This window comes from Lonchura striata, chromosome 6 (genome assembly GCF_046129695.1).
Source record: "Lonchura striata isolate bLonStr1 chromosome 6, bLonStr1.mat, whole genome shotgun sequence".
Taxonomy (NCBI): Eukaryota; Metazoa; Chordata; class Aves; order Passeriformes; family Estrildidae; genus Lonchura; species Lonchura striata.
Window position 1 is genome coordinate 6,840,154 of NC_134608.1, and position 15,719 is coordinate 6,855,872.

At 37.7% G+C, this 15,719-nt stretch overlaps 1 protein-coding gene across 2 annotated transcripts in view; it reads right to left on the reverse strand.

The window, feature by feature from the left end:
• Window positions 1–15,719, reverse strand: part of PPP2R5E (protein phosphatase 2 regulatory subunit B'epsilon) — a 72,738-nt gene that overhangs the window by 30,023 nt on the left and 26,996 nt on the right. For both annotated transcript variants that reach the window (XM_021554519.3, XM_021554518.3), the window contains exon 3: window positions 2,330–2,526. In XM_021554519.3, coding sequence (XP_021410194.1) covers window positions 2,330–2,526 — 197 coding nt within the window. The remainder of the gene's footprint in view (window positions 1–2,329; window positions 2,527–15,719) is intronic.

The following is a 15,719-nucleotide window of genomic DNA, read 5'->3' on the forward strand; positions in this document are numbered from 1 at the left end:
GCACCAAGAATACCACTGCTTGTGACAGGAATAATCAGGGGAGTCCAGCTTTCAACTGCTTATACCCTCACCAAAGCTCAGGTGGCTGTTGCAGGCTAGAGTTTCATCCAAAATCTAAATTACAATTTACAATTACATTTACTTAAAATTTTCTCAGGAAATTCTTTAGGGAAAAATCATGTTTGCTTCCTTAAATACTTAGGTATCTTTTTCCTTGTAAAAAAAAAAAAATAAATAAAATCAGGTTTGGGCAGTCAGGGGCCACTGGATAGGCAGACACAGGGCGTGAGAATATTCACAGTCCTCCCCTGCTTCAGTATCCCAGCACTGAAGAGGAAACAGACTGAGTTCAGCACCACAAATGCAAAGTAGAAGAAAGCAGAATGAAGAAGGGCATGATGCAATGAAAGGAAAAGATGACAGAACAGATTTCTATCAAAAAGGATCTAAGGTGAAACTGGAATTTCCTAAGCACCATTAGTAAATATCTATGAAATCCACTGGAAATATTCAGGCTCTATCTTTATTTCCAATAACTCCTCCATATACAGACTATATTTAAGGAAATTATTCAAAACCATGCTTTTCAAACTCCTTAGGCAATACATCATTTGCTTAAGTTAAAAACTGTTGTGTGAATCAATACATGATTCAAATACAAAGTGACTGCAGGGACAGTAGGACATGATACCAAAGGGGTTTTACTTTACTGTTCAAGATCACATTGTTTCATAGATTATTATTTATTATTCAAATTTAACCTCATAAACAATTACAAATCAAATTCTTCTTGCTTCCTGGGGCCCAAGCTAATGCAACACTAACTTGCAGAGCTTTTATTCAAGAGATGTTGCTGCAGTAAACTACCATAAGGAAAGTCAATGCAAGAATACAACCTCAGTAACAGAAATGCTAAAAAAAAAATTAGCAAATCCTCTGGGGAGGATGAGTTTGGAGGCATCTGCTACACACAGAAAAATCCCTCATTTTATTGAAGTTACCTGTGCATCAACATCCTGTCTAGGCAAAGGCTGTGCTATACTTCGTGCATCACAAGGGGTACACATTAGATTAAACTAACATTAGCAAACCATTTAAATACTACAGTGCAGCACCAGCAGAAGAATTGAGAAAAAAAAAAAAAGTCATTCTGTATTCTGCCTGGTATTTGAATGGTGCATAAGTTCAAATTCTGAAATAACACAGCAAGCAGCTCATTCACAAGACTGGTCCAGTGCAGAAGGGGGAAAGAGAGGGTGCGAGAGAAGGGAAAGAATCTGATCTCATAATGATAGGCTTTCTGACAATACATACACACAAAGAAGCCATATTAAGATTTTTTTCATATACCCTCAATTCTGGCTTTTTCCTTCATAATTAACTTCTTGATGGTTCTGTCACAATTTACAGCTATTTTTAAGAGTATTACAGACAAGCAACACAGCATGTATCTGTGTGTCAGAAAAGAAGCAAGGAGCATACACAATGCAATGCAAAAACTATTCATGTTTTTCTTCTTGCAGCACATAGCAAGTAGATTCCACAATCACACAGTACTGTTAGGAAACTGTCAAGACCAAATCTATATTTAATTAATTGCTCTCTCATTTAGAGAACAGGTTATAAGGGTTCTGTTCAGTAGCACAGAACAAACCTATTAAAGCAGTGATTGATTTTGTCAGTTGCAATGAATATTCTTCACCATACAGCATCTGGTGCTGTTTCCATTTTTACAATGAAAACACTATTATTTAGCAATTTATACATACAAAATATGGCTTTATAGTTGAGCAATCTTGCTCACTCCAACAGCACCTGCAATGAATCCACATAACCCAACCAGGAAATTATCACAACAACCATATACAACATTTTTAGCATTTATTATTTCAATATTATTATCCATGCATACTTCAAGGTATCTCTACCTAAAGCAGACAGCCAAGAGCTTGGAAAAAGTTCAAAGAAAGATAAGAAATTTGCAAAAATTATTCCATTATTTATACTGGGAGGAGAGGGAAAATAGATTGGAGGAAACATAAGGAACTCTAATTTAATGACTACTGGCTTTCTCTATTAGGAAACAATCCAGGTTTCCTTTCATGCATTTGTGACACTATAATAATCATAATCTACTTGACTTTCATTAAAAATATATAAAAAATTAATAATTTCTTCTTTGGAGAATTATCCCCAAGCAATGCCTATTAGCAAATCCAAGCCAAAGGCATCATTTAATCCACCTACTCCAGGGTTCAATTTCGCCCACAGTGTGTAACTGGAAGTGCAAGTGGATTTAAAAAGAGACCATGAGAAAGAAAGAACTCACCATTCTAACTACTTCAGGGTAAGTCTGCTCTGTCAAACAGCCTCTGCTTATTGTAATGTAGTCCACCAGTTCATTAAGAGTGGAGCGCTTGTATTCTTTCATTTTAAGGTCTGAAAGCGTGTCCATGAAGTCAAAAATGACACAGCACTGTTGAAGTTTCTTTAGGAACAGTTCAGGCTGCTCTGAAGATGGAACGTCTATGAAACAAGAAAGGAAATCTTTGTGAGTCTGGCATCTTATTATACAAAACAGGATTTCTTTTTGAAGATCAATTTCAAAGGAAAGCAGCATTCATACAATTCTTGTAAAACAGAGCTCAGATTAACAAATGAACCACTTACAGGAACTGTATTGCTATTGTGTGCTTGAGATCTTGAACGTATTGTAGAAGGAATTTAATCATCAACTGCTATGAGGAAAATAAAGTTCACCAAGAACTGAAGTCCAGGCTGAAGTAGAGAATGGAAACACATCAGCACTCGAGACTTAATTGTACAATAAACAACTACTTTGACTGGAAGCTGGTATTTACCACTGTTAACTTCAACTCCAAAGAATGATGAAAGAACTGTCAAACACATCAAGCTTGATTAATTTGTATTTCTAAAAACACCACATCATTTATAATTCTGTATGAATATATATTAATACACATATATGAATATACAGCTAGACCATAATTCCACAAACAAGTTTTGGGTTTCAATCATTATCCCTACATTGACATTTCCCATAGCAAAATCAATTTCATTGAAATACAGTGAGGATTTTTTTACTGTACTGTGAACACGTAACATGTATCCATGGAAACATTTTCACAAAAAATAGTATGTGCTTGACCAACACAGTTAGCAGAACTCACTACTTTTGCTCTGTTTTCTTAATTCCCAGCAAATGAAAAGACTTAATACAATAATAAAAGGAATGTCAAGTTCTTAGTTGTTGGTTACTTTACGAAATGCATCAAAAGAATACATAGGCAACTTCATTTACACAAGAGGACAGCAATAGCAGAAAGCTGCAGAGATGATATCCACATTTTTACTCTGAAGGTCTGTCCTCAAACTAGGGAGCACTTTGAAATACCTAGTTTTATTTAAGGCACCAATGACTGGCTCAGCAGCAAAATCCATTGGTTGACCTTCCTGAGCTCATTTTATCAAAAGCTTTAATAGTAAAGAATTTATGTTTATTTCTTAAAACCTGGACTTCTAAAAGGTCAGTCTGGATGGATGGAAGATGGAACTTCTCATTGCTGACACAAGAGTAAGTCATAGTAAGGAATACTTAATTGTATGATACTTCTAAGTAGTTTTAAGGCTTAAGTACCACAAATCTGTTTTGCTTGAACACAGTGCTTCAATTTAATTAAAACCAGTGCTTAAACACTAAAAAGAATTGCAGTACACGGATTGCAGTACAAATAAAGATGCAACAGTTTGCTCAACCTGTTTTTGTTTACAGCACTGAAGTAGTGACAGAATTCTGTAGGGAATCTACACAGGAGAAGAATCCTCCACAAACACCTCTGGAATACTGAAGGTCCCAAAACAGGCACCCTGAAGCCAATCCACTGGCCAGGTCTCTCTCACACATTCAAACACCTCAGAGGAGGCAGAGCTGAAACCTAAGATGAGCCAAGGAGAGAGTGAAACTCATTAGCCTTCACCCACAACAAAAAAGATTATTTCTATACACGACCTTTCTAAGGTTGCAGACCTACAGGACACAAAGGGCCTGGGGAAACAGAGTTCTGTGACTGCTCTCTTGACTACCTGCCTTCAAATAACAGAGAGATTAATGGATTTCAGAATTCACTGCTATTAACAAGTAAGCAACAATTAAATGATGAAAATTTTTTTCCAAAGACAGATTTATACACAGGCTGAAAAAAAGATAAAGAAAGTGCAATTGGTTAATTTTCAAAAGCTTTATTTTTAAGACTTACACTCTTTCTTCTTTATTACACCTCTAATCCACCACAGACCTTGAAAATATTTAAAAGGTATCAGTACTATCTATGTTGCTACAGGACCATAATGGGGTTTTGGTTGCACTGTTCTACATGACTTGAACATGTTTGTTTTCACCAACAAGGACATTATAGTTAAAGAAAAACAGGCTGAAATCAAGTGGAATCCATTAGGATACAATTCAGCACAAATTAAAACCAGACTCATATATATGACTCAAGACTACACTCATTTTAAGCAGGGTTCATATTAAATAAAAATTTTTAAATTATTAATGCATTAAAATAAGTCATAAAAGTTTGTTTTCTTTTTCTTTCTCCAGTTAAGTATCTGGAGGTGTGGGAACAAAACAAAAAATATAATTACATTCTTCTCAAGAAAAACCACTCTAAAACCCTTCACGAAATTCATGCCAGTCTGACTACATCAACAGGCCATATTAACCATAGGGGAAGCTAAGAAAAACCTAACCACAGCCAACCAAAAAACCTCCAAACAAACAACAAAAAAACCTCAAAGCCCCACAGAATAAAACCCCACAAACCAATTGTTCTGGTCATATCTGCTTTTCTTTTTATTAAGCAAGTTGCCACTCACACTAGGGAATGCAACCCTAAGAAGCTTCACTCAGTAATTTTTCTCAATGTTCCTGGGAATTTAGGGTGCCTTGGGAACAGGCTAACACCTAATGCCAGAGGTTTTTTGTACATGGAAACAGGGGAAGTATATGAGAGTAAACATGCTTGGAAAATTAGGGGGTCCTAAGACAAGAAAAGGGTGGTACAAATAAATAAAATCAGTATTCCATGTTCCCAGCCTTCCCACACAGACCATGGCATTAGCTGGTTTGAGATTCTGGGGTGGGGGGGTTCTTTTTCTGGAATTTGGGGCACATACCTACAGGCCCCACAGCAGAACTCCTGAACTCCTTAATGCAGCAGCTTGGAATAAAACACACAGTTCCTTACAGATGTTCACATTTGGCTGAGGAAAGACAGCAAATCCTTTTCTTCTCAGCAGATACTCAGAGCTTTCAATGCATTTTTACTCCCATGCTAATACACAGCTACACATTTAGGTCCCAAAATTTAATAACCTGCAGTATTACCATTGCATCTACTTTCACATAAAAGAACAGAAAATTGAGCAACCGCTCTAATAAATCTGTGTAAATACACATAATACTTTAATAACCTATAAAATAAAATCAAAGTGACACTAGTAAGTGGCATGTGTGATTTATGTCAAATACACAGAGGCGTATACATTTATTAAAACCAAAATTTAAAGCAAGATAAATTTCTGTTTGGATGGCTGTAAGAACTCCCCTCATTTTCAGGTCTTTGCTACAATTTAATTTTCAGGCTTGTCAGTTTTCTCTTCAGCCATTTAAAACTGTTCAGAGCTTTTGAAATACAGTGAGTATTCACAGACTCAAAGGAAATCGGCTTAGTGAAAGCATGTACCAGTACATCTGAATGCTGATTATCAAGACAGAATCAAAGCTTTAAACTCCAGTTTTTATAAAGTTATCAGAAAACCTGACAGGAAGTGCTATAATATTTTTTTAGACATGGATCGACACTTTTTACTGCAAGGGCTGAAATACTAAAATGGCTAAAGCAATTCTGTTTCTCTCTTAATAGCCTTTTCCCAAAATAATCCTAATCCAACCAGCCCATCCCTTCTCATTAGTCTCTGCTTTCTGCATCCTTTTGTCAACTGAAGACAAAAGCCTGATGGCACACTTTTATTGCAAGTCTCTAACATCCATAAAAACATATTAACGTTTATATTACATTCACGTTTTAATTAAAGTCATTTACAAGTAACTCATTTTGGATTATAGGAAACAAACTATGCACCAGAGAAACTGCATGCAGGGAAGTGAGCTCTGGCTCTCCTCTCCTGCTACGTGAACAACCAGCAAGGGGGAGGACCTGGATCAGCTCCCTGATCCACTCCTGCCTGTAATTTTGCAAGGAAGGATGCAGTGCTGGGAAGTGAAGAAGTGAAGGTGTAGGGAGGGATTGAGCTGCTCAAAGCAGCATGGCAACTGTGAGGAAAAGCTATGGGACTGCAGACATAGGGCAGTAAAAATCAGAATGAAACAAGACAAAATATGCAGATTATCTATGAAGTATTAAAGCAGAACTAGAGGATGCTCACACATGTTACCCTTCACCCACATATCAGGACATTTATGAATCATTAAAATCCAAATGCTTTCAGAATAAGTATTGCTTCCAGTATATACATTACTGGTATTTATTAGCATGAAGATGACATTTGCATAGAGAATTAGCATCATTTTCTTGTATGATAGAAAAAGCAAACACCACATTAAACACAAAAAATAAAAATACATACTAAAACCAAAGTCCAAAATGGGGAAGAGAGACTAATAGTAGCATTTTTATTCACATTAATTTTAAGAACTTCCTTATAATATCTGAGAACTCTGCATTCAATCCACTTCTGAGATTGTTTCCTCTTTCAATTAAGTTACAAAATTTCAACTTTCCCTTTCGACTTAATAGCAAAAAAGTTCCTCAACTCTTCTTCAACTTTATCTTCCAGTTACTAAGTAAACTTAGCACAATTCTTTTTCTAGTTAAACAAAATCTCCTTGTGACAAAAAATCTCCCAAACCGCTCCTGCCTTCCTACCAATCACCAAATCACATTAAATACAAGCAAGCACTGCATCAAGACCTACCTGCACAAAGAGGGCAGTGGTGCATAAAACTCTGCTACAGCTAACCCTCACAAATCACTATGAAGATTTTATTATGGAAGAAGGTACTTTCCTAGTCTTCATTCCAATAAAACTGGCACATCTGAATTTGAAAGCCTTTTGGTTTTCTTTGAGAAGCTGACTTCAAGAGAAGGTCTAGTGACACCCAGCTCAGAGCTTTCCCTAAGTTACACTCCTGAAATACAGAACAACCACGAGTCTATAGGTCACTTTTCACAGCAGAATATTGGTCTTAACATTCCAAGAAGTACAAATGTTTGCCCTCTTTTTCTAACACAAACACCTCTTGAGAAAAATAATCACTATCCTGATTGAATTGATTTAATTTTCCTAACTGGCTGTCAATATTATGAATGCTTTGCCAAGTCACTAATCATTCATTTATAAGAGGTGCTTTTCTCAAAGCTGTTTTCCCAACCCATTCTCTAGACTTAATAATTATACAGGCAGGGCAGCAGTTAGGCACTGTGTTCCAAATACGTAAAATCTAACTAATACAATTATTCACACAGCAATAAATACAGTGGGGCAAACTCAAGCTGACTTTCCTGAGTGAAAACACTCAGAAAGAAAAAGCACAACATTACCATACCATTTCTAGCACATTCAAACTGCAGGATTAGAAATGCAACACAGGACATAATCCACCCATTTCCTGATAATCACTGCCTCTTCAGCTAATCTGTCACAAAATTGAGAATTACTTCCCTGGCCATAAATTTGACCCCACTCAAACTGAGTAAACTCTCACTAAGTGAGAGTCTCCTGGGTAGTTCCACAGGATCCAGGATCCACAAATGCCTCCACTGCTTACAATACTCCCCAATATTTTCAGAGATATTCAACCAACATCATTTACTGGAGTGGGTATTATAAACTCAGTGTAGACCTAACATATCATTTGAGTGCCTTGAGTGCAGATGGGGCAGCATTACAAACAATACAGGCTACTCCTTAACAGATGTATTCTTAGTCATATAAACTACCCAAATTTTGTAATGTAGATATATTAATCAAAATTCTGCCTTTACTCATGTATGTGGTACCTCAATAGAATAATACATGGGTGAAGGGCTACAAATTGACAATAAAAATAATTTAATAAACAATATTTTTCAAAATTATACTTCTACACATTATGAAGTTTCAGCTGAACCTTTTGCCTACTTCCACAGCAGGCACAGTGCAGACAATAATTTAATTTAATTTCTCTTCATTTTCATACAGCTCAATCCAGAGCCACAGCAAAGTTCCAAGGAAAAGACTCCTTTGGGCTATGGTTCATTAACCTGTGACCAACCCTTGTTCATTCTCACGAATGATGCCTGTGCTGTGAACATATTTCAACCTGGAAGTGAACCAAGACAACAAGCCTGGTTGTCAAAGCTATTTATGAGCCATAAAACGTTAGTCCATGAACAGTGGCTGCAAAAGGTCTGTATTAGTGCAAATTGGCACTGATGATGTGCACCCTCGAGTGAGGAGAGATTCCAAGGGACCTGAGGTTTTACAAGTTTGGGTGCTCTCACTCATCACTGACCTACACAAGGAATCTGTTATGAAAGAGTTTCATCAAACATCTCGGATAATGATATGTAATCAAGGAAATACATGGTGGATAGTGAGAATTCCTGAGCAATTAATGGAAGACAAGACTGACAGGGTATTTTGGTACACCAACTGGTGTCCCACAAAAATAGACTTATTAAATATTTGGTCTATACAGCATCCCTTACGCTTGGACTGATAATCACCACTCAGCAGAACCATGTCTCTTCATAATCAAGCAGCAATACCTTCATTTTTAGGTAAACTGACAACATTTTCAACATCACCCCATTAGTTCTTCAAGAACTGGGATGAGTTTAATGAAATAAACCAAAGACAGTCAACATTTACCTGGTTTACATGCACATCCATTCAAGCCAAATATGAACCAGGTCAAAGAAGGTAAAAGAGAAGGTAAGGAAAAGGATTCAAATAACAAGATTTCAGAGCAAAATTGATGGAAAAACAGCAAATAGATGAGCATGCCAAAAAATTTCAGCAGAGATGGAAGAATGACAAAGAGGCTGTGAATATTATTAGACAGAGGGAAGTAAAAAGGTAGACAGAGGGAAGTTAAAGAAGGTAGGGAAACAACATAAATTATTAAAAGATCAGGAGAGAGAGAATGAGGTAGAGCCGGAGACTTGGAAGATGGAGGGGAAAAACGTTTGGAGAATATGTACACAATTAAAGCAGAATATTTTAAAAGGAAAAAAACCTCAAAGTGGTTAAGCAAAACAAGAATGAAGGAGTTAGCGGTTATGGGCTAGATTTGATTAAGCAGACACATATCTGGAGGTTCTTGATACTCTGACATCTTTAATATATCCAATTACATTACTTGGGGTGAGTTTGCCTAGACATCAAATTAACACTTACATTTTTGCCACAGGCTGATCGAAGGTTTTGTAGGTTGCTCTCACTCTCTCCCCCCCAGTTTTTACTAACATTTCAAAAACTATTATTAGTAGTTTATTTTATTTTTTGAGGAAAACAAGAAGGTGGCAACAATACACATAAATATTATTTCAAGTCTCTAAATTGAACACACAGCATAAAGTTCCAAAAGAAGACAAAAATACTTTGCTGAAACACTGAGAGTTACTGTGGCTAGTTTCTTGGACTGACTCAAGTTTCTTTTACACTGGCTCAGAAAACTCATGCCAGTTGTTTTAAATAGGTTTTTACTCAATTGCACTTTCAAGTACAAGCTACCCTTCACTCAGCCAAAGTCACCGAGTTTGCTGAACAGTCACCAGAAACAGCTTGTGCCAATGTCTGTCCTGTCACTTGAAAACACTGACCCGAGGTAGTGAAAAAGTTATCAGGATACTTTTGCCACACACTTCTGCCTAATACCATCCAGCATTACACATTAAACACTTAGGTGTTACTTTTCAATGTCTTCTCCAAGAAGGGGAAAAAAAGCTCAATAGATTGTAAATGTTCTTTATTAAAAGAAAGAAAAAAGATATAAAAAAATCCCCACTATTTCTTTTCTAAATTCTACATTATATACACATAAGCATCTTTCAGTTTAGTTTTTTGTTTGTTTTTTTAGATGATTTATTGCTTCTGGTTTATTTCTGACATTAACCTTTTAATTTAGCCAGATGTATTAAAAAAACCAAAGCTGGGAAACAACACTAAAACACAATACACTCAGCTCATGCTTTGCAACTCCCAGAGCTGTTAGAACATTCTTAGTGTAAGAATCAAAATATTCACAAACTCAGAAGAGCTCCCAAATTTTAGCACCATGCTTGGTTACAAACACAAGCCTGACTCGCCATGGGAAATCCTTGCAGCTGGGTTTTGTGAGGCTCCAGGATTAGTCACTAAGTGTTATTCCTTCCACCTTTGCTCAGCTCTAGCTGGTGGTACCTCCAGTGCAGAGCCCTCCACAGGCTCCTTTCAGCCCTTAACAGAAGGAGCTGCACACCAGAATTAAAGTCAGGTTTTTCTGTAGACATTTGAATAGCAAAAGCTACAGGTAAAGCAAATGCAAAGTAAGCTGAACTCACCTACGTGCTCAGCTTCTCTACCCTAAATCACATCCCAAAGAGCAGAGGCAGGAACACCATGTAAACAAACATCCCATTTTCCAAGGGATTTCTCAAACATCCAATATAGAGGAAAGCTGCACAATGGTAGCTTAATGCTCCATGGAAATTTTCTTTAAAACCTCTAACAGTTCTTCAAGGTGCTTTTTAATGTATTTTTAATTGCCTAGGTGGTCTCTAGGACCCTGTCATCATTCATCCATCCCCAAGTTCTTAGTAGAGCACTAGAACCCAAAACATCAATAAAAACACCAAGTCTTCGCTCATTATTTCAACTTTGTCATGCTATGCTCAAATATCTTATCTCATACTTGTTTTCTGTTAATTTTAGAGAGAATGATTGATTACATTGCAGCTGCAGCTTTATCTTGCTACAATGTGTACAATTTTTTTTTCATTGGAAATTAATGGTAATATTATGGCAGGACCAACTATTTATAATGAACAGGACACTGTTTCCAGGTTTCTTAGATGGCAAAAAATTTAAAATGTTTACAACTTCCAGGACTAAGAAAAAAATGTTTGCAAAAGCCCCATGATGGCCTCCTGACCTAAGACAGAAGAATCCTTAAGAGGATTAATGTCTTTCTTTTGATAAGATTCTTACCAGATCACAATTTTTTTTCTGCATGACATGAGAGGCCTGTGCTCTGTAATGATCATTAAATATAAGAATGATGATATTATAAATATAAGAACAAACACATCACAGCAATCTTACAGTTAACTTCCACCCTAAATGCAGTCACAAGGCAGTCCAGGATTTGCATTGCAATTCATTTCTTCAGTGCATTAAGTACATAATGAAATAATGATAAAATTATACATCTGTACATGCTTCCTGTAAGAATGCAAAACTTGTATCTTGCTTAGTAAGTGCTCTGAAACTGCCATCTGTCCAAATAAAATATGCAATATTCATTTTGCTTCAACTACAGAGCTGCTCTATGAAATTTATACTGAAATGCCCAGACACTTGCAAAAAAGCTTGAACCAAGAGCACAGGAAACCCAACTCATAATTCTTATTCAAGCAGGTTCACAGCAAGTGCCAGAATTGCTGCTTTGCTTGATACTGACCCACTAATTTATCCCAGAAGTTACAGGAATTCATTCCCGAGTGAAACAAATAATTATGTGAGAGCTGTTCTACATACATAACCCACTGTCTAAGAGCTCAGGCTCATATTTTAAAATATTCAGATTTATTAGCTTAAATAATATACATACATATAAAATATACATTCCTATAGTCCTGTTTATACATTGAGAAGAGTTTAATTGAACCCTGAAAACATTATTTCCATTCTCTTCTCATTTGGCAGTATAAATTGAGTCAGCAACATATTCTACTTTATGCTAATTTGCCACAAGTCTCCCAACATTTTCCAGTAACATGCTACACATCCCAACTGTTTGCTCTCTCACTCCTTCCACAGAGGGGACAAATGTGTGCAATGGAGTAAGGAATTTATGGAACTGCACATCATTAAGGCACTGTGTTTGTGTAAGAAAAGAATCCAGTATTTAGTAAACATACCCCAAAGCTATGACAAAAGAAGCAGAAACAAGCTGGGAATTTACTCCAAAGTCCCCAAATGGACACAGTGAAAGCTCAACTTCTTACACATTCTTATTCTCATCTCCTCTTTACTGTACAAGCTCCAGCATGACACAACAACAAAATGATGGGATTTGGCCTTCATTATTCATTTAGTTTTTTAAATTCTAGTTTCAGTCCACTGAGATGTCCAAGATGAGAATCAACACCTCAAGCTGGACTCAACATTATGCCAAAAGCAAGATGGAGTTGCAGGGATGCTCCAGCTGCAGCAGCAAATCCCTCGGGGACAGCAGCCACCGTGTTTCCTGAGCACAGGAACAAAATCCCTGCTACATCCCAGCCACAGCAAACACAGGAAAACCTGAAGGTACAGCCTGATCTGCACGCTGGGATAACAGCTCCTGGCCAGCTGGGAAACTCCAAAGCATTACTCAGAAGATGCTACGTGAGGACTCGGCACCACGACCAACCCATGCGGTTTCCTTGGCAGGAAGGCGGCTCCCAAAGCCACGCACTCCCTGCTGAGCCAGCCTCGGACACGGCCACCTGTGAGCCTCACACTGTTATTCAACACCTTGTGACAGTAACTCAAAGGGAACACCCTTTTCCATACTGCCAAGCCCAGTGCGTATGTCTAAATGACAGAAAATAAATATATAAATCTACTTTATTTTGCTTTTGCAATTGCTGTAGAGCTCTCTTACGTTCCCTGGTGCACAGAAACACATTGCCATTCTGTACCACTTCTACAGCAAGTTTTTGATCTTCAGATTATTCAGGATCTGGAACAACTCAGCAATAGAAGGGAAAAACATGACATTTATATAATACTCATCTATAACCTGTCAAGTTAATATGTGCTATGCTGGGTATTTTGTGTTATTATGCATTATCATTACATATGTCTATGTAAAAATAACAGCTATTCCTTTAGAAATAGGATCTTCTCCATCACAGAATGGCTCAGCTCAGTTTCAAAGCTATGTAAATGAGAAAGTCATTTACTAGTAATTATCCACCTTTAGAGTCTACTGCTCTAACTAAACCAGGTATTTTTGCTAAAACTTGCAAAATTGACTGACAAAGACTACTAGGCCACTTTTCTCTCCTTTGAACAGAAACTTTTTATTCTGCTTCTTGAACCCTAAAAGGGATAGGCATTTTATCTCCCTAATGTGGTTCCAGAGAGCAAAGACTCAATTTCAGAATATTTATAATTGTCTAAAGAACAACCTTTAGTCATCATGCAACCTTGCACTACCATGATGTACATGGACCTCTTTTCACAAGATCTTTACCCCTCACCTCTTCAAAAACAGTGAAGAAAATAATGCAAGGGTTTTTAGGCAGAACATCCTCTACCTGCTTGCGTGCAAACCCACAACAGGGGGTTTTGCTCCTCAGAAATGCTGTCTGCTCCTGGACAGACAAATATATCTGATGACCACTGGGCCTTGGCACCTGAATTTCTATAGAAGTTACTTAGACTCTGCAATATCACTATTAGTCTACAACAGCATATTGCTATTAAAAATAAATATTTGACCCATAACAAATGAAAAGTTCTACATTAAATTCTCAAGAACAAGTCTGAGAAAATCAGAAACTTTACAGACAAGGTTATATCATGCAAGTAACACAACCAAAGGTATAGCTCTGCTGGGCTTTGAGTCACTTTTCCAAGCCTTCTTAGTTTAGACTGTTACAAATATTAGCCACACATAACAGTTTAGGCATTAAATATAATTAAAACATTTCCTCTGCGGTTACCAAACAATACCCTTCATCATCAACTGCTACCCTCTCTACCTCTTCCAAGCTACTCATTAATTCAGCTGCTTCTCTGCTAAAGATGATAAACTGAAATTAGATTTCCAGCAATATTTATCCCCAGCTGTGCTGTGGTCACAAACTTCATCTTGAAGGTGGTACCCTGGCCAAACTGAAGTCAAGGAGTGCTACTCTCGTTCATTACAACTGTGATTACACCTTTGCTCTAATTGGCAGAAAGCTCCTGGCTTACTAATGAATTTTAAAATAAATTTAAAAAAAGGAAGAGCAATCACATCAGTTATTCCACAAAAAATTAATGGAGAAAAACTCAGCAAGAAAAGTGTATGCTTTGCAGGTTTATACAAATAAAGGTAACTCTAAAAGTGAGGTGATCTAAACACACTCCTGGTGAATTAGCATAACATTCTGCAAGCATTTTTATAGAGCCTTTGCAGGTACAGATCAGCACACATGCTTTGTATCTGTCCAAAGGAATACCCAGATCACACTTTCCCTGGCTTGCCCATACTTTTCAGAAAGCAGCCAGCTCACAACTAGACCACTAGTAAGAAATCTTTAACTTACAAACAACCTTTGCATTTAAAATAGGACTTCAAGTGCTTCCCTTATGCCTTCTCTTTCTTCCATGAAGTATTAAATTCACTAATACATTATTAAATGCCAAGTGAAGCAAGCCATTCACAATAAAATTGAGTATTTATGTAATTGCCTCCACTGGACTGAGGTTTATCAAGAGAAGGCAGACAGCATCCTAGGCTCTCTTTACACTCAGGCTGTACCAGTGGGCACATATACTGATGGCCCTTTCCCAATCCAATAGCTACATGCAGCCAAAGTAGGTCAGTGGGCAACAGGAGAGTTTTTAACTATATGAATCCAGCAGCTTCAGTATCCCATGAAAACAACAGGGCAGGACCATCAAAACTGTTGAGGTCTCAGGACTAAGTTGTAGCTGTAAAGACTTGAAAGCAAAATCCCAGCCCATCCAGTTCTCCTCCCTGTACCCCACACGGCAGTTAATTATTTAGTCTCAGAGATGCCATCAGTAGTCAACTAATTGCCTTCAAGCAAATCAACTGAAGCATGATGTGTGTGTGACTTGCTCCTGCCTCTGACAGAGGCATTAATGTATCAATCCTGAACAGAAGAGCTAACAATCCAGAGAGCTGTACACCCACACCTCTGGTTCCTGTCATTTTCAAAGGATGCTACAGCCTGTTTCATTTTCATATCAATGCCAGCCTTATGCTCTTGGCAAATGGAAGCATGAGCCCAGCTCAGGAACTCCTTTGGCAGCAGAGGCCTGCTGGTTTGAGGGTCTAATTTGGTATTGCTTTTTGCCATTCCTCTGGGCTGCTCCTACCTTTGCCTGGCACGGAATTTCTCACAGTCCTGTGCTACTCCTGTAACACTCCTTTCTGAAGGGTGCCTCTTTCTCTTGTTTCTCTCAGTCTACAGCTGAAGCCAGCCCCCAAGCCAGCCCCCAGCTCCTCCAAATGCCATCTATTTTTACCCAGGCGCTGCCGTCTCATCCGGATGCTGCTAATTGGCCCCTTAGTCACAACTGGAAAAGTAACCTGGCTGAGTAACTCCTTCTGAGCTGCTGCACTGGGAACTCTGCGCCTCACGTTCACTCAGACAAGGAAGCTTCCAGTAAATTTGTTCCAGGGTTTAACACAAATTAGCCAGAAT